The 27,128-nt window shown below is 33.6% G+C and overlaps 5 protein-coding genes across 13 annotated transcripts; 2 read left to right on the top strand and 3 right to left on the bottom strand.

The window, feature by feature from the left end:
- LOC101507371 (uncharacterized) lies at positions 1–2,566 on the bottom strand. 5 transcript variants are annotated; one of them, XR_001143565.3, is made up of 8 exons: positions 2,181–2,566; positions 2,020–2,097; positions 1,782–1,910; positions 1,579–1,639; positions 1,407–1,480; positions 1,158–1,280; positions 371–486; positions 1–205 (listed from the first exon to the last, which is right to left on the bottom strand). XR_001143565.3 is itself a non-coding variant. In XM_004493868.4 (6 exons), the coding sequence occupies exons 1-5, from the start codon at positions 2,450–2,452 to the stop codon at positions 1,445–1,447; spliced, it is 576 nt and encodes a 191-aa protein (XP_004493925.1). In that variant the 5' UTR covers positions 2,453–2,566; the 3' UTR covers positions 1–1,280; positions 1,407–1,444. The 5 variants fall into 5 exon arrangements, 1 of the variants encoding a protein (XP_004493925.1); XR_189585.4 differs by lacking the exon at positions 371–486; XR_001143563.3 differs by having other exon boundaries at positions 1–486.
- A 1,785-nt stretch (positions 2,567–4,351) lies between these two features.
- On the bottom strand, positions 4,352–11,214 carry LOC101507795 (zinc finger BED domain-containing protein RICESLEEPER 2-like). 5 transcript variants are annotated; one of them, XR_012162400.1, is made up of 4 exons: positions 10,919–11,076; positions 5,767–9,638; positions 4,902–5,229; positions 4,352–4,667 (listed from the first exon to the last, which is right to left on the bottom strand). XR_012162400.1 is itself a non-coding variant. In XM_073366574.1 (3 exons), the coding sequence occupies exon 2, from the start codon at positions 9,617–9,619 to the stop codon at positions 5,795–5,797; it is 3,825 nt and encodes a 1,274-aa protein (XP_073222675.1). In that variant the 5' UTR covers positions 9,620–9,638; positions 10,919–11,076; the 3' UTR covers positions 4,352–4,667; positions 5,767–5,794. The 5 variants fall into 5 exon arrangements, 1 of the variants encoding a protein (XP_073222675.1); XR_012162399.1 differs by lacking the exon at positions 10,919–11,076 and adding an exon at positions 11,092–11,214 and having other exon boundaries at positions 4,902–9,638; XR_012162398.1 differs by having other exon boundaries at positions 4,902–9,641; positions 10,919–11,077.
- Positions 11,215–12,830: 1,616 nt separating this feature from the next.
- On the top strand, positions 12,831–17,255 carry LOC101508320 (glutathione S-transferase L3-like). Its single transcript, XM_004493871.4, has 10 exons — positions 12,831–12,988; positions 13,131–13,205; positions 13,303–13,363; positions 15,285–15,371; positions 15,520–15,618; positions 15,814–15,916; positions 16,229–16,302; positions 16,413–16,520; positions 16,759–16,842; positions 16,961–17,255. Exons 1-10 carry the CDS (start codon positions 12,978–12,980, stop codon positions 16,967–16,969), a joined length of 711 nt encoding a protein of 236 aa, XP_004493928.1. The 5' UTR covers positions 12,831–12,977; the 3' UTR covers positions 16,970–17,255.
- Positions 17,256–17,418: 163 nt separating this feature from the next.
- LOC101508840 (glutathione S-transferase L3) lies at positions 17,419–20,089 on the top strand. The gene is made up of 10 exons (XM_004493873.4): positions 17,419–17,695; positions 17,780–17,854; positions 17,934–17,994; positions 18,488–18,574; positions 18,650–18,748; positions 18,829–18,931; positions 19,023–19,099; positions 19,330–19,437; positions 19,613–19,693; positions 19,815–20,089. The coding sequence occupies exons 1-10, from the start codon at positions 17,685–17,687 to the stop codon at positions 19,824–19,826; spliced, it is 714 nt and encodes a 237-aa protein (XP_004493930.1). The 5' UTR covers positions 17,419–17,684; the 3' UTR covers positions 19,827–20,089.
- Positions 20,090–23,497: 3,408 nt separating this feature from the next.
- LOC101509162 (probable serine/threonine-protein kinase PBL7) lies at positions 23,498–26,569 on the bottom strand. Its single transcript, XM_004493874.4, has 5 exons — positions 26,231–26,569; positions 25,257–25,447; positions 24,903–25,092; positions 24,415–24,806; positions 23,498–24,047 (listed from the first exon to the last, which is right to left on the bottom strand). Exons 1-5 carry the CDS (start codon positions 26,328–26,330, stop codon positions 23,787–23,789), a joined length of 1,134 nt encoding a protein of 377 aa, XP_004493931.1. The 5' UTR covers positions 26,331–26,569; the 3' UTR covers positions 23,498–23,786.
- Between the last annotated feature and the right edge of the window lie 559 nt (positions 26,570–27,128).

A 27,128-nucleotide genomic window follows, 5' to 3' on the forward strand; every position in this document is an offset into this window, starting at 1 on the left:
TATCATGAAATAATGGTCCTTCCATTCATTAGTACTAACAAGCAAAAATGTTAACCCCAGATACAAGATACCTTAATTCTCCAAACTTTGGTCTACACAAAAAGCTTAAAAATAGATTACAAGATACTGTATCAGCAACAACAACAAAAGTTCAGAGTTTTCTCCTCATCCAGCCATACAGATTTACAATTCTATAGTTTGGCAACTGCACAAATAAAACTTCAAAGCATTCACTTATCTTAAAGTAACAGCAAAGGTAATAAACATTAGAAGCTACAGCCTTAATTAAAAAAGAGTTTAGGCACCTATGTAAAAAAACCAACAAAATTCGGCCACAAATTTATGTTTTCATGTGAAACACTCAGCTTACCATTATTCATCTATTCATGACCTAGTGCCAGAAGACAGTAGCAGAAACATAGGCTCCAACATTCAAACTGATCCAATTAGGTAGACCAATAACTCTACACCAAACAAGATGCATTTCTGAAAGCACCAACACATAGTACATTTATCACTTTTCAAGAAAGATGCTTCATATTTCATGTGATGTGCCTAAATCACTTCTTGTTGTGAAATCCAAAAATAAGTCAACCATAGAAGTGTATGTAATAGTAGGCATTAATGCATATCAACAAAAAAAGTCAGAACACCAAAGGGATTGAGGAAAGCAATTTCAGATGCAAGTAAGAATGCAGTCATTATCAGAAGTTCCATGTTTACTCTCATTTCAAATTCAGTAAGTGAGAAATTAGACCTATAACCATTAAAAAACAAACTTGAGAACACTATTTCTTATATAAATAAAGTAATCTTACTTTACCCCCCACCAGTTCCGAAATAGATGCCATGCATTAACCAGAAACAAGTTCATCTTATATGCAACACTCCTTAAAGACATATTAAGCAACAAAACTTAAGCTAACATTACTAGATTCTGGATCAGCATAACGTTGGATCAGCAAAACCAATCTGATACTACCATTTGGCACAATAATGCCGAGAATTTCACTAGCAGTAGATAATTATGAACAATTAAGCTTCCTTTCTAAAAAAACTCCAAAAATCTAACTTTTTTCAGGCTGTAGATTCAAAATTTAAAACCTTTGCTGATTCTAAAATAAGTAACACTATGAAGACGAAACAAAAGGTGTCACCTAGTGAGCCAATACTGAGACGAAACAAAAGCAGGCTACTTCTGACCACTTGAGTATTCACAGCTTGGAGGAAGGTATCAGTAAACAATGAAGGATAGATGCATCTGGGGATAAAAACTAGAACTGCAGAAAATTACATGAAAAAGTCTAATAAATAACATTACCATAAATCAAGTCAAAATTAAAGGCATTAATTTACGAAAGCAAATAGTAACAGTAACAGGCAAGAGCAGAAGAGCATTGACTTACAAAAAAAAATCCTACAATAAAAGAAGCAAGCTGCAAAATCAGGTGCCTCCTCCAGCATTGCTCGCAATGGCAGCCTTATAGTTTGAAATACAAATATTGTCAAACAAACAAAAGCAAAACATTTCTCATCCATCTATAACAAAAAGCATTGGAAGTGACCAAAGTTCCTTACAGGCTCAATGTTTGCTTCGACATTGACTTGCGACAGAGTCGTTGATGATGAATTTGAAAACCTGGAAACAGATAACAAAATTACTTAATAAGATACCAATCATATTCAATTATTGACAGTTTAATACCTGGAAAATATCATATAGGAAATAGGAAATGGTGTTTATATTAAATAAAAGAAACAAATTATGAAATGAAACACACCTAAGTGCTCTCGCTTTCCTTTTATCTTCCTCTGCAGGGTCAGTCTTCGAACCAGATGCAAACCTAGCAAGACGAGCTTTCTTCTTTGCATCCTCGTCGGCAGTCGTAGAAGGAGTAGGCATTCCAAATCTGAGAAACACAATAACTCACCGTTCAATTAATTGAATTCACAGTGAAAGAAAAAAAAACATTTTTTTTTATTTAGGGTTAAATGTTAGAAAGAGAAAAAATTGAATACCTCTCAGCCCTAGCTTTCCTTTTCAGATCCTCATCTTTTGATCCCTCGGGTCCATGTAATACAGACGCTGTGCCAAATCTGCAATTAAACAAACCTAAATTCAGTTAATATGTTTGAAACAAAGAAAAGATGAAATTGAAAGATAGGGGAAAAAGATAGACCTTTCGGCTCGAGAATTGCGCTTCTCTTTTTCGGACAACTGGACGGAAATACCGAATCGTTCAGCGCGACGCATCTTCTTCTGAACATCGGAAAGTGGAGCGTCGTTTTCGAGATCGGCCGGAGTGTCCTTCGATTTGTCGGCGCCCGTGTCAATGTCGGCGGAGATTGGATCTGAGTGTGGTTTGGGTGAGGTGGTGGGGTGGTCTAGGGTTTTGTTAGGGTTTTCGTCTGTTGAGTTAGCGGCGGTGGGGGTAGTGTCAGGGGTTGCCATCGGAAGTGGAAGATCGATTAGGAAAGCGAAACGTCGGAGTAGAGAGAGAGAGCGCGTACAATCGATAGTTCTGCGTACTTCAATGAAAATTGTGTTGTGGATTTCGCTATTATGCTTTCCACTGCCTTTTCATTAGGATTTTTTTTTTTTTAAAACATCAAATTGTGATACTCTCAAAAAATAATATTACAAACTAAAAAAATTAATTAATATATTATTATAATTATAATTACGATTACGCTTATGATTAATTATATTATGTTATGAATTATATATACCAATTGGGTAGCGGATTAATGGACAAATTATTTATCTAAATCAAAGATTTTTGGATGAATGTGCAAATGCAAGTGGCAATTTATAAACTACATCAAATTTTTTATCTCATTCGTGGAAATACACATGATGATACTTTTATTGCAACTATTCTTGGTGTATCTATATCTATTGGGCATGGTAAATACATTGATCTCTTTCTTTTATTGGTCTAGATAAGAAATCTATTTTCACCTATTTGAAGAATTGGATATGGAAAAATATTCACAATTGAAATGTTCACACTCTCTCGCGAGAAGTTCATCAAATCGGTCGTTCAAGTCATTCTGAGATATTGCAGTGTCTTTCTCCTTTACAACACATTTTGATAACAAAACAAAGTGGATGTTGAACTCTTTTTATTGGGGTTCAAAAATAAATGGCGCTTATGGTATTAATTGGCTTTGTTGGAATAATCTATGTGTTCGCAAGAACCATGGAGGCTTAATTTCTGAGACTTGGAAAGCTTCAATTTAGCCATGTTAGATAAGTAATGTTGGAAGCTCACTACTAACAACATCTTCATACTTACTAGAGTTTTCAAAGCTAAATATTTTTCTCGTAGGGATTTCTTGGAGTACAACCTTAACATAATCCAAGCTATACTTTGCTCCTCTCTTATTTCTTGGTTATAGGTGGCAATTGGGAAACAAAACTAATATTACTGTTCGGAATGATCCTTGGATTCCCTCACGTCTTAACATGAGGCCTTCAACCATTCCCCAACTTCATCTAGCTTTCACTGGGAGGCAAGCTAATAAGGATGCCCATGACCTTGTAACCGCGTCAATATTAATTGAAACTCAAACAATGAGTCAAATTACTTTTTTAATTTATACTCGCATGTGTTATTTTTTAATTTTTTGTCTGTAATACGCTGTTTACAATTTTAACAATAATAACATTGTAAAGTCAAAATCCTATTCTTTGAGATATTATAACTAAATAAAGAGAAATCATTGCTGATAATCACATTATTTATTAAACTCAGAATTAATACATTGAAGTAGCAAAGTAGGGAAGGCAAAAATCCATGATTAAGGGAGACAAATGTTCATCCAGAAACCAAACCAGAACAGGGGCATAAAGTACTCAGAAAAGGGCAAATTTATTACCTGAAATCTATAAATAAATTAAAATGGTATAACAAGTCTTTAATCTTCTAATTTGGCCATTGCAATAGTTGAATTGATTTGTAACACAAACTACAATATTTCACATTCAACATTGAAGAAGCTCAAACTCAATTTGCAATTAATCTTTTATCAAATGAACACTTAAAACTTTAATAAGTGGCTTGATAACCCAAACAGTGAGAAAGAACTTCCCTTCAAATGATTAAATGGAACACTATTATTGCAAGAAGCACATCATAAGCATTTGCATGGTTCACGTTGATTTTTACTTACATTATATGTGAAACTGGAAAGTAACTTATATTACGGAAATAACTTGCTCAGACAATTGTAACAAAGGTGTAATTATGACCCTTGAAATGAAACAAATATCATTAACAGAAAACTCGTCAGCAGCTTTGTTAGGGGATCGTGTCTATAGAATAAACAAAAATGGTAAGAGTTAGCATAAACACCAAATACCATAGTCTCATTTATTAATTGCACTCTGAAATTTGATATATACACATTGTCAGCTAGATTTGCAGATTGTAAAAATTGAAATTATTACAAATTAATCAGACACATTATGAGAAGAAAAAGTCACAAATATAGATCTATCCTGGAAAAAGAAAAAGTAGAATAAGACATACATGACTGTAAATTCTTCTTGAAAGTGCATGTCTCTTTGAAAAGTTTCTCATAATGAGGCTTACAATACAGAACCCCTTCCTGCAGAAAGCTAAATATGATTTCATGTATGTAGTAGTCCTAAGAGCTACATCCTGCCACAAAAGAACCATCATGTAATCAACAACTTTGAATGTTTATATCTCTCACAAAAGACTAATTAAAGAGATCTCTTGTTCAGAGGAGGTTGGATTGAAACTTTATATTGTAGATCATAATATCACAAACACCCTCTCAAAGATAAGAGGTACTAATGCTTGCATCAGAATCATTCCAATGTAGGTTAGTAACTAAAAATGAAAACATGGTACAAATGTTGAAGCTCTTACATGATTTGGATCATCTGAAGGAGGAAGGGGCAGCTGTTGAACCTCATATATGATATCACCTTATTGAATAATGTGATATGAAGAATTGTAGCAGGTAAATATTGATCTCAAAAGTAATTCTCTTTTGAGACCCCATATCATCTTGGTGAAATAAAGTGAGATTCTATAAATCAGGTTGATGATACACAGAATAAACTGCAAGTGCATACCAAGGTGTGCTACTATCAGAGAAGTATTGTGCTGCAACTCAATTATTTCCATTGCAGCTCCGTGTTTTGAGAGGGATAAGCAGCTGTCACGTCAGTGAGAGGGAACCTTGCATGTTTTACTGGGAGAAAATTGTTCCAGTATTGCCAAGTAGAAAAACTGTAGTTACATCTTCTAAATATATACTCATACTACAATACGTTGGTACAAATAGAACTAAACTCAGATCTCTTAAGCAGCGTAATTGGGGGCCATTTCGATATGTCCATGAAGTTTGAATGAATATGCATTTCAGGAATGAACAAAAGTAATTTTTTTTTAAAATAAACAGAAAACTAAAGATACAACTGCAGAATGGGAAGCATATTCTGCATGGTAGGAATGGTACACTCTTTACATTAAGAGTGTACCACCTCAAATTTAGGCTGATTCCTGATGAACAAAACCATCCCAATCCAATTATCTGCAGCTCTTGGATATTGTACATTGAGGACTCACATTACAGAGAGTCGGGATCTATTTTCTAATTCTGGGATCTGAGAGAAAAGCTACATGATAGTTTAAATATTCAAGTCGAATCATCCAAATAATCACTCAAATGTTACAATATAGCCTAAAAGAGAACTAAGAACTAAAAGTAAAATACAAGAGAACCTACCATCATACTCGGTACAACAACCTGAAATCTAGAATTCCATTTTTACAAGTGCAGTCAAAGATTCTGGTGCTGTATACTGCATCCAGTCTTTGGCACACACAAGTGCCTCCACCGTCTCTGGCCGCAAGGAACTTCGATACTGATCCATCTCTTTGCCTTTTTTATCAAAGATAGAGTCAGGAGGAACAGTACAAACTGGAATAGACAATATGTCTCGGGCCATCTTGGAGAGTGTGGGATATTTAAGTTTGTTTAGTTTCCACCAACCTAATACATCAAAATCTGGAACTCGGGGCAACAACGATTCCTCCAAATACTGATCTAATTCAGACTTCGTTTGATGGCTAGAAGTTTCCATAATGTAGACATCAAAGTCAGCAAGACCATTATCGGACAACAAAGTTCCTCCTGGAGATCCCTCCATCTTCGCGTTGCTTCCCGCATTTCCTTCATCTGCATATGCCGGTGTTAGTGGCAGAGGAAGGGTTGCATACTCATGAAACAGCTCATGAATTCCATCATCAACAATCTTTACATACACATGAGCATCCTCACTGTAGATTTTTGTGAAACTGAACTCAACAAGCTTCATCTTAAAACGAGGATCCATAACTACAGCAATCACCAAAGTCAGACTACACTCTCTCCAGTACTTATCGATCTTTTCTTGCATAGGTTTAGTAAGGTTGCTAATGAAGTGATCCTCATTTGTAGCAGCACGAGCAAGATCCAAATGTAATTTCCAAACTTCATGAAAGATTGAAATAGCAGTGGGATAAGTTGTTGTCACAAGAATGTTTGCTGCATCATAAAGGGGCTTCAAGTATGTGCAGAGGGTCTCAACAAGCTTCCAATCTTGAACAGACGGGGCTCCTTTGTAATCAGGATCAGAAGTGTCTAAACAGGAAAAAACTTCCTTTAATTCAGAAGCTGCAACCAACATTTGATATGTTGTATTCCATTTGGTTTGGTCATCAATAAAAAGGCTCCTTTCACTGGGTACCTGAAGGTGCTGCTTCAGATCCAGGAATTTTTCCTCGTGGTACTCTGAAGTTTTCACATATTTCACACTTTCCCGGATTTTATTGATAATGCCTTGCGATGAACTCAACAAATCATATGCAACATTGCTTAAAGTACGAGCAATGCAGTTTCCAACTAGTAACTGACCATTGAAGATAAGTGGATTCTTCACAGAGAGTAGAGGTCTGAGATTCTCATGGGCAACTTCAGTCAGTGGCTGATTAAAAGTGAGAGTAAACAGCCTTCCCTCAAAATTCCACTCAGAAAGACAGACAGATACAGCATGGCTGAGAGCAGAGTCAGAATCAGGGTATGGTTCCATCACAACATTGAGAATTCTCCTCTGCAACTTCCAATCACTATCAACAAAATGCCCTGTGATAAACACATACCCTACAGATTGACTTGAGGTCCATGTGTCCAGTGTCAGACAAACACGTCCCGGTAATCCCTCAAAATACTTCACAAGGTTTTGCTTTTCCATCAGGTAAGTTGCAACACAGTCTCCTTGAATAGTATTGAAGGTCACCATGTTGAACTGGGGTTGCAGATTTTGAACAAATGCAACAAATCCTGGATGCTCAACCATGTGAAGGGGGTAATCATGCATAATGATCATCCTAGCAATCTCATGACGACAACGATCTTGATCAAAAATTATGTAAGGTGTATTAGCTGTTCTGTAACGTCGTTTTGGTGTATTACTAGCATTACCAGAAGCACTTCCCCTTGAACGTGGGGTATATGGAGCATACTGATTTGGATCTAGACTACGCAGAAGAGCTGGGCATGCCCCCTTGGCAATATGCCGTTTAAGGTGGCTGGTACCAGCAACTTTTGAGCCAGTACTGTAGGCAAAAGTTTGTTTGCATTGGTTGCAACATGCCCTTCTACATCCAGCACTAACGGTTTCTATGGTAAAGTGTTCCCAGACTATAGACTTTTTTTTCCTCCTCTTATTTGGCTGTGTCTCTGGGGTACGTTCTTCGTTGTGTGGCGGAGTTTCAGCATTTACTATTTCATAGCTGGGAAAAGTGTTGGCATTGACTATCTCATAGTGTGCTTGAGAACTGATCAGCTGATTGTCGTGAAGCATTTCACTATTTGCCAACTCATAGTGAGTCATCATTTGGGAATTGCCTAGCTGATCATGGGACATTGTTTCGGAGTTAGCCAACTGATGGTTGGACAGTGCCTCAGAATGGTCCAGATGACTGTTGGGCAGATACTCTTGCAAGTGATTATGGGGCATTGGTTTGACATCTGTGTTGTGACTGTCTGCCATTGGTTCAGAGCTAGGCGGTGATTCCGAAATAGGCAGCGATTCTGGTTGAGGCAGGTGATCTTCAGGAATCATATGAAGATCAGTGAATTGATGATTATTGAGAAGAATTTCTTGATCCGAAAGCTGGTTGTTGGGATCTATTGTTGAATTGGCCAACTCATTCTCAGACCGAGATTCAGATGCAACCACATCGTTGCTGATTTGTGCCTCATGCATGACAGTGTCATTATTGGGTTGTGTGTCTGACATGACTACTTCATCGTTGGGTTGTGTGTCAGACACAACTGCATCATTGTTGACCTGTGCTTCATGCATGACACTCTCATTGCTCGGCTGTGTGTCAAACACAACTACATCATTGCTGATTTGTGCTTCATGCATGAAAGTCTCATTGCTGGGTTGTGTGTCAGAAAAAACTACCTCATTGTCCGGCTTTGTATCAGATATGACCACCTCACTGCTCTGCTGTGAGTTAGAATTGACTACCTCACTGCTGGGCTGTGCTTCAGACATGACCACCTCATCATTGCAATGTGTTTCAGATACAACCACCTCATTGTTGTGTTGTGCTTCACAAACAATAATCTCATCAATGGGCTGTGTTTCAGATTCAATCACCTCATCTCTGTGTTGTATCTCAGATGCAACCACCTCATCTCTGTGTTGTGCTTCACAAACAGTCTCGTCAATGGGTTGTGTTTCAGATACAAGCATCCTCTCATTGTTGTGTTGTGTTTCAGATTCAATCACCTGATCTGCGTGATGTGTTTCAGATGCAACCACCACATCTATGTCCTGTGTTTCAGATTCAATCACCTCGTTGCTGTGCTGTGTTTCAGATTCAACCACCTCGTCGCTCTTCTGTGTTTCTGATTCAACCACCTCATCTCTCTGCTGTGTTTCAGAAGCAACCACCCCCTCATTATTATGTGTTTCAGATACAACAACTTCATTACTTGTATGCATTTCAGAATTAACCTCACCAATGTTTGGCAATGCCTCGTAATCAACCAATTGGTTCCTAGGTGGTGCATCAGGGGCAGACTTCTTGTCAAGAGTAGCTTCGGAACCAACAGGCTGATCGCCAGGTACAACTTTAGAGTTGTTCATCGGCATGTCAAGTGTTGCCTCTAAATCAAATGGCTGATTGTCTTTTGGGGCCCCAGCATCGCCAACCTGGTTGTTAACTAGTGATTGAGAGTTCTCCAGCTCATTGTTCTGACATTCTTTGGTGTTGTCCAACTCATTTGCATCACCACCAGTGGTCTGGGTTTCAGATGTAAAAAGTTCTTCACTGGGATGTGCTTCGGAATTGCAGAGATCCTTGATGGGTTGAGACTCCAAATTTTCCGCATTTTTGTTAGACAAAATTTCAGAATTCTCCAAATCATTACTAGGTTGAGAATCAGTACTGACTGGCTGGTGTTTTACATCAGCAGTCATCACTAATTTGTCATCTTCAACAACATCCATCTTGTCAGTATTGATTGACTCGTTTTTATCATCAGGGGTCACCACCACTTCACCTTCTTCAAGGGTAGCCATCTTGTCAGTATATTTCCTCCTGCTTTACACAGAAGAAACAAATTATTACGTAAATGGTCTATTACATTACAATCAAGAAACATTTTCAACACCTGGATATATATACGGTATTTTATATATATGAAGATTACATGACATCGGTAAGGAATGAGGTATCAAGTAATCAATCCTCACATAAAAAATATACAGGCTATTGATTAGCAACAGACCAATTATTAACTGAAATAAATCATTATAGCAAAAAGTGAAGGATAAATTCCTCTCTCTAATACATTATAGAAGGGAAAGAAAAAAATACATAAATTCTGTCATCTAGAATGAACATTTTTAGGTTTTTATGTCTAAAACCATAACCATGTTTCAAAAATACAAGGCCTAATAATACAGACAAATCTGATTTCAAAGTGAGTAATAAACTCATGCTTGCAAACAGCAAACGCAATTTGCTTTTCTCTCTTCACCAATTCACTTCTCTTAGCTGGCTTGTGCGGGTGACCTACTACAACTACAATTTTCAATGGCGGAAAAGTCCAAGGAAGGTTATATAGTCGTATATACTATGAAGCCCTGAACTTCTAGCATCCATTGCTGGATGTTTCCCTAACTTGAATCACATTTGATGACTGTTAAAAAAGAAACATGCATCGTATTACTATTTGGTTGATAACAAGGCCCAAGGACTTGATCGTAGTAATACCCACCACAATCCGTAAAGCGTTCTCTATCCAAGTGTATATTTTCGTTTAATTCTACGACATATATTCACGAATGTTACACGTAGGAATTCGAGCCATTAATCCTAATATACACCACTCTATATATGAACCCATAGGAGAATTGGGCCCACCATTGGGTCGGATCGGCCCATCTCAGTTATAATACGAGCGGAACAACCCAACACTGAAATGGATGAAGTCCATATATCAGATTATAGACCCCAACCCAGATTCCGCATATGATAAACCAAGCTCAAACTTGAGCTCATAAAATTTCTACTGCATATCGCACTTAAATTGAAACGCTCAAAATAAAAGGTAGAGTAATTCAGGATCGATCTTACTAGTTTCAGCTCTAAGCTCAAATTAAGCATTTAATTTATACTAAACATTGAAGTTGAAAATGAAGAACGATCCAAACACAATTTCGAAAAATAAAGTTGGAGAAGACTAAGTACGACTTGCGACAAACACGATTTAATCATCTGGAAACCGAGAGTAGAAGTGAAAAAGTATTCGGCTGAAGAGAATTCTCCGAAAAAAAACAAATTGACAGAACAGACAGTAAGGGTTTGAGATCTACCAGCTAATGTGTGAACAAATCTGACTGTGAAAACGCGGGTCGGCGGTGCCGAATCCGAGCTTCGGAAATGACCGAAGCGAGATCTAGGGTTTTGCAGGAGAGAGAGAGAGAGAGAGAGAGAGAGAGAGAGAGAGAGAGAGAGAGAGAGAGAGAGATTGGGCTTGGAAACGAACCCGATACTAATTGGACCTTCAAATTGGAGAGGCGCAAGTATGGCTCGTAGTGGTTCGGTTCGATGAGGTCCTAAAAGAAATAAAATAAAAAGCAATAATTTTTTTAGATTTCAAAAATGGACTCATAAAGGTCCAATATTATTATTTACTTCAATATTCAAATTAATGGTTCCACCTTTTATTTTTCTGGTTTTGTTAGGTATGCATGCAGATCGTTTGTTTTTTGATAATATTAATTATTTTATCTACGATGTACGTGTGGAGCGGGCAGGCAGGCTGAGTAGCCCACCGAATGATGGGGGACCTATATTAATTGGTGATCAGGTGAGGGGGCTCATTCCACTTTGTTGCTCTTTTGTGGAATTTTAGGCCCATGTCTTCTTGAATCTTTATGCTTGTAAATGGTGAATGAAGTTGAAATAAGAATTGTTTGGAATCATGGGTTCAACAAAATGGGTAGAATGTCACCTGCCTTTTGATTATGAGAGGGATGGAGGAGAGAAGGAGAGTGTTTAAGTGATTTTTGGATTTGAAGATGAAGATGATAAACTTGTGAACCATAATCTATTTTATTTTTTAGTTTTGAGCTTAAAATCGTTATATTTAGCATTAGGACAAAGATTAAGTATATTTTCTTTTGGTATTTTAGAAGTTATCTTTAACTTAAAAAATTCATCGTAACCGTTAATGATTTCCTCAAAGTTTATTTTAATCACAAAAGATATATTTTAAAATTAAGGATCACAACATAACAATCTTATTGATAAATAATAATACTCAACATTTATCTGAAATAAAGAAAGCGTATAGTTCTATCTATTTTTTATTCTCCGTGCAATTTAGATTAGTTTTGAGATAAAAAAATAATCCAAATCAAAGATAAAATAATATACAATTATGTTCGATTTAAATGACACGTTTAAAAAAATTTATCCGATCTAATCTAGTTACAAGAAGTTTAATTTAGATCGATTTTTTAATATCCAAATTATAGTTGTAAAAGAAACATATTAATACTTTAAAAATATGGTAATATAGTAGATTTAGTTGTAAAATATAACATATAATATCCTAAAATTTAATACTAAACAACAACAATAATCAATTATATTTAAAATATATATAAAATAATGAAAAAAATATATATTAAATTAAACTAATAAGTATTATTAAGACAAAATTAAAAAACTATAAAATAGTATATAAATGTAATATATCATACTAATAAGTAGATATTAAAATTTAGTATACCGTTTGGTTTGATTTTGAAAAATAAATTTAAAATTCGATTTCATCATCGTAATTCTTACAAAATAGCATCTAAAAATATTTTATAATATTCAATGTTATATGATTTTTAACATGGTGAATCAGTTTTCATTTTTATTTTGAATTGGTTTGGACATGATATAACTAGTATTCAAATTCAAACATGAATTCCTCCCCTAACTTGGTCAGTGGTTGACTATTTGACTTTTTATATGTAAAATATTTGGCTTCTAAATCTTCCGAATCAATAGCTAATAGCTATATAATATGGATATATGTGTAAATAAAAAGTTATATAAGGGATTATGTCAATCCTTGAAAAAATGGATGATGTACAATATTTACGTATGAAATAATATAAAAATATTTGTACTACTAAAACTTGCATAATGTAGCATTGGCAATGTCACAATGGTATATATCTCCTAAAAAAAGTCACAACGGTATTAATTAATTCATCAAAGAAAAAAAAAAGTCGCAATCGGTGGCGCCACATTAAACTAATCTCATCTCATATAAAAAATAGAACGATAGCTTCTCCAATAGCAGCACTAATCCAACACACTGCTCTGCATCGTATCACATAACCAGTATTTTTGCAATATCATTAAATATCAATGGCAACTGTGTAAGAATGTTTTCTTAATTTATAACATTCATAGTTCACAATTTTCATGTAGTTCATTCTATGAGGGTAGAAATTGAATGCGTTAGACTCTAATGATCAAGTCGAATTATTCTCTCTAACTGTTTGTATTATGTAAATCTAGAGGTGTGCGAGAAATTCGTCCTCCCACGGTTGCTCCAACCTCCGAACCACCACCTCTTTTTGATGGAACTACCAGGTTAGTTTTCTGACTTTTTCTTGATTTTGCTTTCAGATTGCTTTTCATGTTCAATATCATAACTCATTATTTCCATTTATATGTTTTTCTCTATTAGGCTATACATGAGTTATTCATGCCCGTTTGCACAACGTGTATGGATCACTAGGAACCATAAGGTTTGTTAAATTTTCATGGTTATGGTTATTTTCTGCTATATGTATTTTATTGTCTTATATATAATAGTAATTAACTGGAGTACTTCACTGTTGATTCCTATATGTTAATTTCTTTTAAATTTTTATCATCCTCGACTAAATATTTAGATTTATTCATTTATTTTGTCAGTCATTTTTTTAGTTTAATTATAATTTTAGTCTTTTCACCGACTCATAAAATTGATAATCTATTTTAAAAGTCCACAATTTTAATATATTTTTCGTATATTTAAAAAAAATACGATTTAATATATTTTAAATGATACGACGTACAATTTTATGATATAAAATTATCTAGATGCATTCACTATTCATATCAATAATTAAGTTACAAAAATGAATAATTTATGAAGTTGAAAGTGAAGTTTTTATAGTATTAATCATTATAAATTAATGTATCTTATATCATGTTACTTAAAATATGTCACATCGTCATTTTTTATTAAAAAAAAATAAAAAAAAATTATCAAAATTGTCAGATTTTAAAACAGAGAACCGATTTTATGAATTTATAAAAATATAAGGACTAAAATTATAATTAAATATTTTATCTTTTAACGTGGATGATAATTTTATTAATAAAAATATGTTAATAAATTAAAATTCAAGGCTGCATAAATACAAAATAGAATATTTTCAATCCATATACAATCTGAATTATAAAGAATATATTTATAATTTAATTAAAAGTCATTTTTAATTTAGAGTTAATTCAACGTTTGGATTTTTCAATTGTGTAATTTTGACTCCCTAGACTAAAACGAACGACTTTTGCCACTCATATTTACCTATTTATAATTTTGCAATCCACACTCATTTTTCTCAAAGTTTTTTGGTGACATGGCATGATATGTTGACTTTCTAGTCAACGTTACATGATATAACTTTTTCATTTTTATTAAAAAGTAAAATAAAAAATTATGCTATATCTTCTATGCGATTATCTCTATCTCCAAATTTCCTCCTTGAATCTTTGTATTTTCTATCGATTTTTTAATATCTACGAAAGAATCTTCTTGCATTTTCGTTGAATTACTTTTTGACATAATTTCAAAATTGTCTTTATATGAGCTCAAATATAGTTAAAAATAGAAGTTTAGTGAGTGACATATATGTAGTCGCGGAAGTAATTGAAGAATTTATAGAAACTTCAAAATAAAGGGAAATGAACACTGAAATTAAGTACTGTTATTTTAATTTTTTTAATTTAATAAATATTATTTTATTTTATTTTATTAAAATAATTATTATTTGTAAAAATTTAATTAAAATAATTCCCATCAAGGTCTTTAAAAAGTTTATCCTACTAAGCCACGTCACCAAAAAAAATGGGAATTGTAAAATTAAAAAAGAGTAAATGTGATGGGCTAAATTCACTAATTTTATAATAAGGATCAAAATCACACAATTAAAAAATTAGAATGAACAAAAATGTAATTAAGTATTTAATTAATATTCATCGTAATTCATAGTAAATAAGAGGGCTAGATTCGAAAATAATTACACCTGCAGAGATTAATTTTTTACCATAAAAAATAAAAGAGTGCAATAGTTATGCATATAATATAAAATAATTTTCCACCATGGTATAATAATTTTCCATGCGTGGTATAATAATGATCAATCATCTTACTATAAATATATATTATAACTATTTAAAAAAAAAAAAAAACTAACTTACGGTACCACCCTTTTTTTTATCAAAATAAACATAAGTTTGATAAAATATATATTTAAATATATGCATTTTTTTAATAGATTTAAATACATGGTTTAGTGTAGTATTCATTAACATCAGTCGACTATTACACACTGTTTAGTTTATTTATTTATTTCTTTCTTTCTTTTTTGGTTAAATATTTATTTATTTCTTGAACTTCAGGGACTGCAAGATAAGATCAAATTGGTTGCTATTGATCTTCAGAACAAGCCTGGTTGGTATAAAGAGAAGGTCCACCCGGAAAATAAAGTGGGTAATCATAAGGAAAAACAACATATATAATATCGACTGGACATCACTATTTGTTTTGCTTGATTAATTGATAATCATATGTTGTCCCAATTTTTTTTTTTGTTGATAATCATATGTTATATACTTCTCTTTGAATGTATTGTAGGTGCCATCTCTCGAACATGATGGCAAGGTTTTGGCAGAAAGTATTGACTTGATCAAATATGTAGATGCAAATTTTGAAGGGCCATCACTACTACCTAATGTAAGAACGAAATCAATATCATTCTATTTTAACCTATTTCAACTAATTAAAAAATCATCCCCCACCATAATTAATTTACACGGATCTCGAACTTAGCAATTTCGGCCGACATTTGAACTAAGCTTAAAGACTATTTTTCATATGTTATTAGTGGAGATAATTGATGATAATTAACATTAAGAAGATTTTATGCAGGACCCAACCAAGAAGGAATTTGGCGAGGAGTTAATAAAATATGTTGATACTTTTAACAAAGATGTATTTAGTTCTTTCAAAGGCGATCCTGTCACGCAAACAAGTAAAAAATTATATTTTTTAATTTATTTTACATGAGATGATATAGTAATAATAGTCATAGCGGTCTAACACTTATCAATGTTTAAAATTTACCTTACTTTCTTTTAGATGCAAAAACTTTAATTAAATATAAACTTTTTATTTGTTGTACACTTAAATGCTTTTTTATTATAGGCCTAAATAAACATGTAAAAATATAATTTTGTGAGAGACATAAAGTCTTTTCTTTAATAGCTTGGGCCTTAAGTCCACCTGATAATAATAGTAACAAATGTAAAATATGCCTTGTACAAAAATTGATCATTTGAATTAGGTGCTTCATTTGAATACCTGGAGAATGCTCTTGGTAAATTTGATGGGCCATTCTTCACTGGTGAATTTAGTTTGGTAAGTTAAAAATTTAGAATACTCCTGAAAATCAGATACATTTGCTAGTCATAGGAAATAGATATATTTGATATTCTTGGTGTGATAATGTGATGAGCATAATTCATCAGGTGGATATTGCCTATATTCCATTCATTGAAAGGTTCCAAATCGTCTTCTCAGAATTGTATAAGCATGATATTACATCTGGAAGGCCTAAATTAGCCGCATGGATTGAGGTAAATGGAATACACTTGAATCAAATTATCCTAATTGATTAAGTGATGATGATAAAATAGTATGAACCAAATAATTATCTTTTTTTTTTACTCTGTTCTTGAAGATATATCGTTTTGATATTATTTTAAATTTCTAAACCAACATCTTACCAAACTTATTAATAATGATTGCTTCAATATATTGGTTCCAAAAAAAAAAAGAATAATTTTGGCTAAAAGTTGGAACATATTTTTGCAGGAGCTGAACAATAACAATGCTTATAAGCAAACAAAACTTGCTGACCCACAAGAATTCGTTGCCTTTGTCAAAAAGTTCTTCTTGGTACTATAAAATAAAATCTGGACAACATTATGCTCGAATTTCTCTGTGGTTGGTTTCAACTTCAAGCTATATGCTTCGTGCCTCCTTGTTAGTAACTTTCATTATTGTTGTTGTGCAGGGACAATAGCTAGCATCAGATGCAATTGTTTATGAAAAAAACTAGTCTATAAATGAGAGGTGTATACGTTATGTGGACTGTGGAGTGCTCGAAATTGTACCACTACAACTTATAATAATGTTTGCCAACTTGAGTATGAATTTGTAATAATGTTCCTGTACCAGCATGTATTGTATTGTGTAATCTTATAATATGAAATCAAAAATAAATATATGATTGATGTTGTATATGTATGTAAACCCATGGTTGCAAAAATAAAGAATTTGAAAAAGGAAAGTTTCGAAATTATCATTCACCCTTCAGTTTGGTCTCTAAATTTCAGAAACCTACTAGTGTTTCTCATCAAATAGAATATATATTTATTTATAATTTTTGCCATGTCACATAATAATGTCAGGAAGGAAGAGGGATGAGGAGATGCTAAATGGAAAGAGAAGGGATAACAAAAAAAAAGGGACTGGTTTGTAATTTTAAAAAAGTTATAAAAATTGTAAAATTAGTATGGTGGTGCATGGTGCCTCACCTGTTATGAGATGCACCTTATAACCACCATAAACATCCATCAAATCATTGCTTGAATCTTCTTCTTTACTTAACATGGTGCCTTATAAAAATGCAAAATTCGGTTGAATGAATGTAGTCGCTATTCTGTACAAGGTTAAAGACTCTCCCCTCTCATTCCAAACCAAAATCTCAGTAAGCTAGCTCCTGAAGAAACATAACAATGGCAGCTGCGTAAGATACTTGTTTAATTTATTCTCATTCACTCGCAGTATCGCTTCATCTTCTCTTAACTTTTTTCTCCTCTTTCTAATTTAGCGGCGTCAAACAACTTCGCCCTCCTCCGTTAACTTCCAACTCCGATCCACCTCCTATTTTTGACGGAGACACCAGGTTCTCTTTTTTCTTCTTCTTTCAATTATCATACTTATGAAATGTTTTTTTAATTAAATATTTTGGAATCTTGTTTTAGGTTATACATCAGTTATGTTTGTCCCTTCGCACAACGTGCATGGATCACTAGAAACTATAAGGTTTGTCTTTCTCTTCCTCCTCTTTCAATAGTCTACCAATTTCGGCATAATAACCTTATTAGTTATAATTTTATTCATCACATAATAAATAACCTTATTAGTTATAATTTTATTCATCACATAATAAATAACCTTAGTCTTGCTTTAGGCTATGTTTGGATTGATGGAATGGATTGGAGTGGTATGGGAGGAACCAACTTTTATAAATTAATTTTAATTGATTTGGATTGGATTGGTTCGTATTTGGAATCAACTTAATTGTTTTGGTTTGATAAAGGTTGAGACACTATTATTTAGAAGCTTCATGTAACAAGTTTGATCTCTGCTTCTACCCTAACAAATTAACAACTAATATTCGTCTATAAAGAAATTTTTGGTTTGGTTCAAACTAATGAACACCCCTATTCACCTTAATTTCTATTAACCCATTAATTTTTTTATTCATTGATAAATAGGTCATTGTTTTGTTTTTTATGATTGATGACCAATGCAGGGACTAGAGGACAAGATCAAATTGGTTCCTATTGACCTTCTGAACAGGCCTGCTTGGTATAAGGAGAAACTCTACCCAGAAAACAAGGTGTTTAACTTGTTGATACAAGAAAATAAACTACTCAGTTCTCACCCAATTGATCATGATTTTCTTATGTTATAGGTGCCATCGTTGGAGCACAATGGGAAGGTCTTGGGAGAAAGTCTGGATTTGATCAATTACATAGATGCCAACTTTGAAGGGCCCTCTCTAGTTACCAGTGTGAGAATTCAGCACTCTCCTCACCCCAAAGTAAATCTAGTAATATTTTATTGGAGTTGTTTTAAGATTTTGTTTTTCAGGATCCTGCCAAGAAAGAGTTTGGTGATCAGTTGATTTCTCATGTTGATACATTCACCAAAGACCTGTACTCCTCATTGAAAGGAGATCCTATAAAAGATGCTAGTAAGGATTTCAAGCTAAGAAATAGAGGAATGTTATTATGTTTTTCAAGTATACGCAAAATGAACTTTCAAAATTGGTAATTTTGAATCAGGTCCTGCCTTTGATTACTTGGAGAATGCTCTTAGTAAATTTGATGATGGACCATTCTTTCTAGGACAATTCAGTTGGGTAAGTTGAAATTAAGAGCCTTCAAATATATTTTTTTTCAGTTGGTTGTGTTTATGCGCATGCAAGAAGTTTGCAAATTTGTACTAAAGCACATGATGATATGATGGATTGTGGAACAAAGTATCAAAGTAGTCATGAATCAAGTGTAAATACAGTAATCAGATAAATGAGATTATGCATGACTATAGTATTTTTGTCTCATATAAGTTGTTAATGCTTGTGATGATTAGGTGGATATTGCCTATATTCCATTTGTTGAAAGATTCCATATAGTCTTTTCTGAGGTCTTCAAGCATGATATAACAGAAGGAAGGCCTAAACTAGCAGCATGGATTGAGGTACAGTGGAAGCCGTTCTCTCTAACATCAAAGCTTTCCATAATTGGATTCCTTTGCATGAATTGATTACAAGTCATTGTCATCAATCTGAACTTGTGGAAAACTTCTTCATCTGTTCAGCTAGTGGATACATAAATGGTCCACTGAAATTTTTGAACAAATGTTTCTCTTGTAGGAGCTTAACAAGATTGATGCTTATACACAAACAAGGGGGGATCCAAATGAAATTGTTGATATTTTCAAGAAACGTTTTCTGGTAATATTACAATCAACATCCTCACATATCTCATAATTGATTTTGAATAATACTATAGTAGTGATTGGTTCTGCCTACTGTCTTTTCCACATTTTTAAACTTATAAAGTTCTAACTTGCAGGCTCAACAGTGAAAATTGGGCTGCAGTGGTGCCATTTGAGATGTAGACTGTTGCCAATAAAGTGACATTTGTGTTTATGCCATGCTTCTTCAGTCAAATGTTGGTTTGTTTGTTTTCTAGTGTTGCATATAGTTTGAATGTGATGTCAATAATTTTACCAGCTTGTTTGGTGAGACTCGTGATGGTGTTTATGTACCAGCTTGTGATGCTAATTACCACTGTATTTATAAATAAGTTCTAATCGGCATAATGATGATGTTTGCCATGGTGATCAATGGTGAAATATCTCTATACTAAAATTAGCTAATATTCGGAGATATAAAGTTACCTTGGTGGTTGAGGTTGGTGAATTAAGTAGTATAGTGATAAGGAGGTCGGAGGTTCCATCTTATCCTCACCCATAACACGAAATTAACATACTAACATTTGTGATTTCTAAAAAAATTTATGTTTGGGAACAGGCTTATGAGCTATGTGTCCCTCATACACTAGAACAGAAGAATGTTCTTACTCCTAACAAAAAACAAGCCAAGTCACAAGTTGCATCACCAGTGTGTGCACTTCCCCAAGAAGATGAAATGCGTGGCCATAACATGTATATGCAGAATTCCTTGTTGTTTGAAAAAGCTACAGATAATAATAACCAATAACAACGTAATGGGAAGAAGAATTAAAGGCAAGGACTTCTTTAATAATGCAGAGTCACTTGAAAATCATTGTCAATGCCAATATAAAGCCGTTTAAATTATAAAAAATCTGATTCAATCCTCCAATTAAATACAGTTTAGGATTAGGTTGATCTAATTTACGTTGTTCATATAATTTTGCACCTCCACACTCGCTGGTTGCGGTTTGAATACATGGAAAATATCATACAATAGCATTGTTTATATTAAATGGAATATGGAATGAAACACATCTAAGTGCTATTGCTTTCCTTTTGTCTTCATATTACAGGGTCAGTCTTTGAACCAATGCAAAACTAACAAGGCGAGCTTTCTCTTTTGCATCTCCATCGTCAGTTGTAAAAGGAGTAGACATTCCAAAACTGGGAAGCACAATAGTAACAATGCTCAATTCAATTCAAAATAAAAAATAACAACGAGCATCTTTTTCTTCGGGTGTCAGCACAAAATTTTCCTACCCTTCTCATTAGTTATCAATGTACTGAGAAAAGATCCTCACACTCTTTATTTCATTTAGTATATCAGTCGGGTACATGAGTAAGAGTAATACTCTTAGTAAATTGGCTCAGGAAGATAATAGGGATGAGAGAAATATTAATTATAAATTGAAAAATTATGAGACAAGAAGTGATCACATTGTTCATGTGAGAAACATCATTTATAAATTGAGAAATCATGACACATACTATTTTATTTTTCAACTAAAAGATAAAAAAATTTATGAGTTCTTGATTTTGCTCTAGAACTGTTGAAATGTCTTATTTCAGATTTTAAAAAATATATTTAAAAATGTCATTAATTTTGTTAAATAAATTTTTTATAATTATTAAATAAAATATTAATAATTTATTTATTAACTTTTTAAAAGACTCAGCTAATAGTTTCGCTTGAAGTGGCATCAAAGTGTCGAGGTGCAAAAGATTAAGAGAATATTTTTCCTTATCACAAAGTTAAAAAGATTGAGAGAATCTTTTACCTTAAAAGGTTGAGAGAATCTTTTTCCTTATCACAAAATTAAAAAGGTTGAGAGAATCTTTTTCCTTATCACAAAATTAAAAAGGTTGAGAGAATCTTTTTCCTTATCACAAAATTAAATGCAACCAAAAAAACAAATAAATTTTTCTTTTTTATATTTTGTCTCCAAAAAATTTATTTTAGTTATCAAAGTCTGAGTGTTTAAAGTGAGATAGTAAACGAAAGACTCAAATTTTATTTTAGAAATTTGCCGTTATGATCTTATGCATCTACGGTGTTTCTTCTTGTGATACTTTTGCCTTCTAAGGTAACTTTTTGTTTTCAAAGAAAATGATAATATGGTGTAGTAACATTCAAATTTAAAAATCTGTTTGAAATAGATAGTTAACGGATAAACCAAAATTGAAGGATGTGTGAATCCCTCCTTCATGAGTTTTGACACCAATTGTGATAACATAATACCATTACCTCATTATAAATATCAACCTTTATATACCAATACCATACTTGCTGTGATATATATCTTAATATCTTTTCCTTCAAACTCCACAAACCTTCTTTCTTTTCTTGCTGCCCTGCCCCCATTCTTTAATTACCACCAATATCCAAAAGAAAGTGATCAGTCTCAAATCATGAACCCTACTACTACTACTGATGTTGTTGATGAAAGTAAAGAATGTATGGGTTCATGGCTTACACTTTCACTCTCACAGCCACCAATTTCCAGAAAGAAAGAAATAAAAGAAGTTGATCACTCTCAGAAGATCATAAACCCTGCTACAACTACCCCTGATGTTGTTGATGTAAAAGAAGATAAATTAAATAAATGGCTTACACTTTCACTCTCACAGCCATTACCACCATCACCACCTCGTCTATTACCATTTAAATACACACAATCAACACCCCCTACACAACTCCCTATTAATCTAAAAACATTCTTTTATTCCGAACTCGTTTCTCATCTAATCTCCAAAGAAATTGACATTTCATCGTCATCTCAAGAACAAGATGATCATCAAGAAAAACAACAAAAACAGAAAGAAAAACAACAAGATCTTTCTCTTTGTCGTTCACCTCCTACCACTACAAGAACTACTACTACTACCACCAACAAGGTTCAAGGCAACTCCATTGGACGTCCACAAATCCAACCGAGTCACCCCAAGACGAAGGACAAAACAAAGAGTGCAATAATAACACCTCCATACCCATGGGCAACTTCAAAACGGGCCACCATTCACACATTTCGCCACTTGATATATGAACTTAAAATCAAAACTATCAGTGGGACACTTCAATGCAAATTCTGTATGTTTTTACAAACACACGTTGAATATGATTTGGCTAAAAAGTTCCAGAAAGTGGCAAGGTTTATTAAGGAGAAAAGGGACGAGATGAATGAGCGTGCACCCAATGAATGGATGAGTCCTATGACACCAAAATGTGAAAGTTGCGGAAAAGAAAGAGCAATGAAGCCATTCATTACAAAGAAGAGAAACATTAATTGGTTGTTCTTATTTTTGGGTGAGATGATAGGTTGCTGCAAATATGAATATTTGCAGTATTTCTGCAAACACACAGATAATCATAAAACTGATTCCAAGGATCGATTGGTATATTTGACTTATTTCAGTTTGTGCAGACAACTCCTGCGATTTGTACCCTTCAATCCCTAGCTACAAATTCAATATTTCTTTTGTTCATGTTTAGTTTGCTCTTGATCACTAGCTATCTCTAATGCTTAATAATGGTAGTTCATTTTTTCTATACTACCTGTGTTAGGTTTTCTTTTGTTTTTCTTTTTGACTGATTTGAGTTTTGAACAAAATAAGTGATATAAAAAAGTGCTACTATTGTCATTACATATAGTTATAGATTATAGTTATTTATAGATATTATTAGTAAAAGAAATACCAGTTAAATAAATTTGATACATAAAGTATTTGTTCAAAACTGCAACAAGGGAAAACAGTACTATTAGTATAACCATTGCCATAGCCAAGACACAAAGAACATCAATTATGAATAAAAAAATTTGCTCTTCAATCAATATTTAGAGAAAAAGAGGAAATACCACCTTAGCTCTAAATAGAACTAGGAGCAGTTTTGTGCACCAAAAGTAGAACAAAACTCCACAAGGTTTTTTTCACAACTATCCTATTGAACCGAAAGAACACCACAAAAAACCATAGATATTAACATCTATATAAACCTATATTTTGAAGCATGTTGTGAGACCATTAAACAACACATTTGAAATTTTTTCACTGGACTAACTTATACTGACCAAACATTGAGCTCCACCATATCATTGCCTTCTCCTGGTTCTTGGAGGAGTACCAGGAGCTAGGCGAGAGTTTGACTGTATATTGTGATCGTATCTTTGCGAAGCAAGGTAAGACAAAGCTGTGACAACATCAGCTATAACCGGACGCATATTCGCTTGTTCCTGAACACACATTGCTGCAACAGCAAGGGCCTGGTATAGTCCTCTTGAAGGATACTGACCTTGAAGCATAGGATCGGCCATTTGCGAAAATTTCCTTCTATCTTTGAACAAGGGTCTAGCCTGCAATTAGATCACAATAGTCCATTTCCAAAATTACTACTCAAATCAAGAGCAAAAACCAACCATATATCATATTCAGTATGAAGTACTTCAATAATCAAAGGCCAATTCAAAATACGCACCATGAAAAGCTTACCTAACTTTGAATGCTCTCTTTAACCATCACAGTAATAGGAATTTCTTTCTAAGGAATTTATTGAGAAACGAAGAAAAATAGAACACGGTGATCAGAAATTCTAATAAAAGAACAGGATTTCTACCGCAAATTCTCTAGTTTAAGTACAAGTTCGCGATTCGTTTTTCACTTTGCTGCTTTTCACAATCGTGAGACAACCCTAGGAGATGAGATTACAAAAGACTTTCTTACCCATGCAACAAGGTTCTGTTCTGCTGTAGATTTTGAATTGTCAATCGCTTTCCTTCCTGTAATTATTTCGAGAAGAACTACACCAAAACTATAAACATCTGATTTGAGAGTGAGTTGACCGGTCATGGCGTACTCTGGAGCACAATATCCATAAGTGCCCATAACCCTTGTTGATACATGAGTGTTTTCTCCAACCGGGCCGAGTTTGGCCAAACCAAAATCAGATAACTTTGGATGATACCCTTCACCAAGCAAAATGTTTGAGCACTTCAAATCTCGGTATATGACCGGAGGATTAGCTTGGTCGTGTAGATATTCTAATCCCTTTGCTGCTCCAGCAGCTATTTTCATTCGCGTGTTCCAGTCAAGTCGTTTCTTGCCAGGAGATATATCTGCAAATCAAACATATATAATCCATATAAAAACAAGACAATATCAAATTCAAAGAGAGAAAGAGAAAAGACACTTGCATAGTTGAAATGAAATACCATGCAAGTGGTCTTCTAAGGATCCATATGGCATATATTCATAAACTAGAAGCCTTTGATCTCCATCAGCACAATAACCAATAAGGTTGACAAGGTTATGGTGATGAAGTAGACTTAACATCAACACTTCAACAAGGAATTCCCTATTTCCTTGGAGTCCATTTCGGTCAAGTTGCTTGATTGCGACAACCTATATTCAACATTAGAAAGGATGAAACACATTATAAACTCTACCTACAAAAAAAAATTATGAAAAGAGTTTCATGTTGGCAAAATTCAATCTATTATTCAGGCTGTTAAAACAGATCAATGTGGTAAAGGTAGAATTATTATTCCATGATAGAGTATACTCACCTGGTTAATACTTTCGAGACGTCCTTTGTATACTCTACCAAAGCCTCCCTCCCCCAAAAGACAATCCGCTCTAAAGTTTCTAGTTGCATTTGCCAACTCGCGGAATGCGAAAGTCTGTGCTGCAATGTGTTCAGCATTCCCATTTTTAGATGTATCCTTGGAATTTGTTGATGAATTCCTCTTCAATTTCCCTGTAATCAAGTGAGAAGAATAAATAATTAAGGGGCGAAAAGCATCTAAAAGCTACGGTCATTTGGCAAAAGCTACAATTTGGAGGTTAAAAAAAATCACGGTGTCAGTGTGATTTCGCCAAACTCACAATCAATCCAATCTTATTAGAAAATTATGGATTGCCTATTCTCCTTTCTTATACCATTGAGTAATGTCCCCAAGGTGCAGCTCAAGTGGTTGAGCTGGAACACTTGCAGGAGTTTGCAAATGAGGTTCAGGGTTCAAACTATGGTTACTAACAACTAACATTTTCCTATCCAAAACAAATCACTGAGTAATGTCACAGATTTACTGCAGTAACAATTTTCATTTCCTGATTTGATTAGTAAGTGGCAATTGGGAGCTAACCCAAACATTTAAGGTCATTAAAAAAAAAGAAGAGAAAAGCTACCTATCTTAAGGAAGAACATGAGTCTATGACTTTGTAATAACATTTTTTATGCATGTTGACATTGTTATGATCTGTATGTAGCAAAATATCCATGTTTGGTGAATCACTAAAAAAGATTGCAGTCATAACCACAACAAATTCCAGCTAAAAAAATGCACACATCCAGGTAATCCATAGGGTGAAGCAAATGCATAAAACTCAGTTAACTTTTTTACAACAAACACCAAATAAAAGAAAACGTATTACAAAAAAAACACCTTGATTAAGTGAAAACTCAATAATCTCCAATAGGGCATTGATGAACCATTTTCCTTTACCTAAAACCAATAAAAGAAAACATAAAAAGCAGTACCTGGGGTAGGTTTAATCTGACGAGTGAGACTGTGTTGAACTTCCATCTTCACAATCTTCTTCTTAGTGCCTGAATTTCCAGAACATGGAATCCAACCCATTTTACCTCTTCCCTTCTTTCACCAAATAGATGCAACCCAATAATCAGGAAGAACCAATTCACTCACTTTTTGATGACCCGACACACGGTGTTCGGGTTTCTAGCTATGGCAACTTGGAAAGGAACCTCTTTGTTCTCTCTCTCTGGTTGTGTCCCTTTATCATGTGTTATGTTTTGTGTCTTCTTTCTTTGGGTATTTTTAGTTTGAGTTCATTAATTTAGTCATTGGTTTCTTTTTTGGTCGGAAACAAAACCAAATTCAAACTAATCCAATAATATTAAATGTTTTCCATTTTATTTTTATCTTTTGGTTAAGCATAAAATAATTGCTTTTGAATGAAGTTAATTTATTTAATTATATCATAACATGTCATGCCAACCACTACTGTATGTCATTCATATATGCTTACTGTCTCAACCTTGAGAATCTTAAAAAAAATGAGATACCTTATGGATTTATTATAATATAAGCCCTACACCATTTTATTTTAAGAAAAATAATGTGATGTATATTTAATTTTATTCATATATTTGCTGCAGTGGATTTGGCCGCCCTTAAAATTCAACTTTTTGATAATAATAACTTAACAACGACAAGTACTAATAGCTAGCTGTAAATCTTAAAGACATTACTATAATTGTTGCATAAGATGGGGCTCATGACACCATCTTAAAATCAGTTCAAATTGATTTTCTTTAATTTTCACATTTCTAGCTGATTTTAGACTTGTTTCAAAAAAGCTAATGTGAGACTAGTTCTATCCAAAAGCTAATGAAGCTAGTTATTTAAAGATCTCTA

The sequence above is a fragment of the Cicer arietinum genome, chromosome 3 (genome assembly GCF_000331145.2).
Source record: "Cicer arietinum cultivar CDC Frontier isolate Library 1 chromosome 3, Cicar.CDCFrontier_v2.0, whole genome shotgun sequence".
NCBI classification, from domain to species: Eukaryota; Viridiplantae; Streptophyta; class Magnoliopsida; order Fabales; family Fabaceae; genus Cicer; species Cicer arietinum.

Coding starts and splice junctions, on each gene's coding strand:
- LOC101507371 (XM_004493868.4), bottom strand. CDS start 2,452: ATGGCAACCCCTGACACTACCCCCACCGCCGCTAACTCAACAGACGAA. Junction 2,098..2,180: donor CGCAATTCTCGAGCCGAAAG/GTCTATCTTTTT, acceptor GTTTAATTGCAG/ATTTGGCACAGCGTCTGTAT. Junction 1,911..2,019: donor AGGAAAGCTAGGGCTGAGAG/GTATTCAATTTT, acceptor TGTGTTTCTCAG/ATTTGGAATGCCTACTCCTT.
- LOC101507795 (XM_073366574.1), bottom strand. CDS start 9,619: ATGGCTACCCTTGAAGAAGGTGAAGTGGTGGTGACCCCTGATGATAAA.
- LOC101508320 (XM_004493871.4), top strand. Junction 13,206..13,302: donor CTTTTTGATGGAACTACCAG/GTTAGTTTTCTG, acceptor TTTCTCTATTAG/GCTATACATGAGTTATTCAT. Junction 16,303..16,412: donor TCACTGGTGAATTTAGTTTG/GTAAGTTAAAAA, acceptor ATAATTCATCAG/GTGGATATTGCCTATATTCC.
- LOC101508840 (XM_004493873.4), top strand. Junction 18,932..19,022: donor AGATCCTATAAAAGATGCTA/GTAAGGATTTCA, acceptor ATTTTGAATCAG/GTCCTGCCTTTGATTACTTG. Junction 19,100..19,329: donor TTCTAGGACAATTCAGTTGG/GTAAGTTGAAAT, acceptor TGTGATGATTAG/GTGGATATTGCCTATATTCC.
- LOC101509162 (XM_004493874.4), bottom strand. CDS start 26,330: ATGGGTTGGATTCCATGTTCTGGAAATTCAGGCACTAAGAAGAAGATT. Junction 25,448..26,230: donor TCAGATTAAACCTACCCCAG/GTACTGCTTTTT, acceptor ACTTGATTACAG/GGAAATTGAAGAGGAATTCA. Junction 24,048..24,414: donor AACAGAACCTTGTTGCATGG/GTAAGAAAGTCT, acceptor ATCTAATTGCAG/GCTAGACCCTTGTTCAAAGA.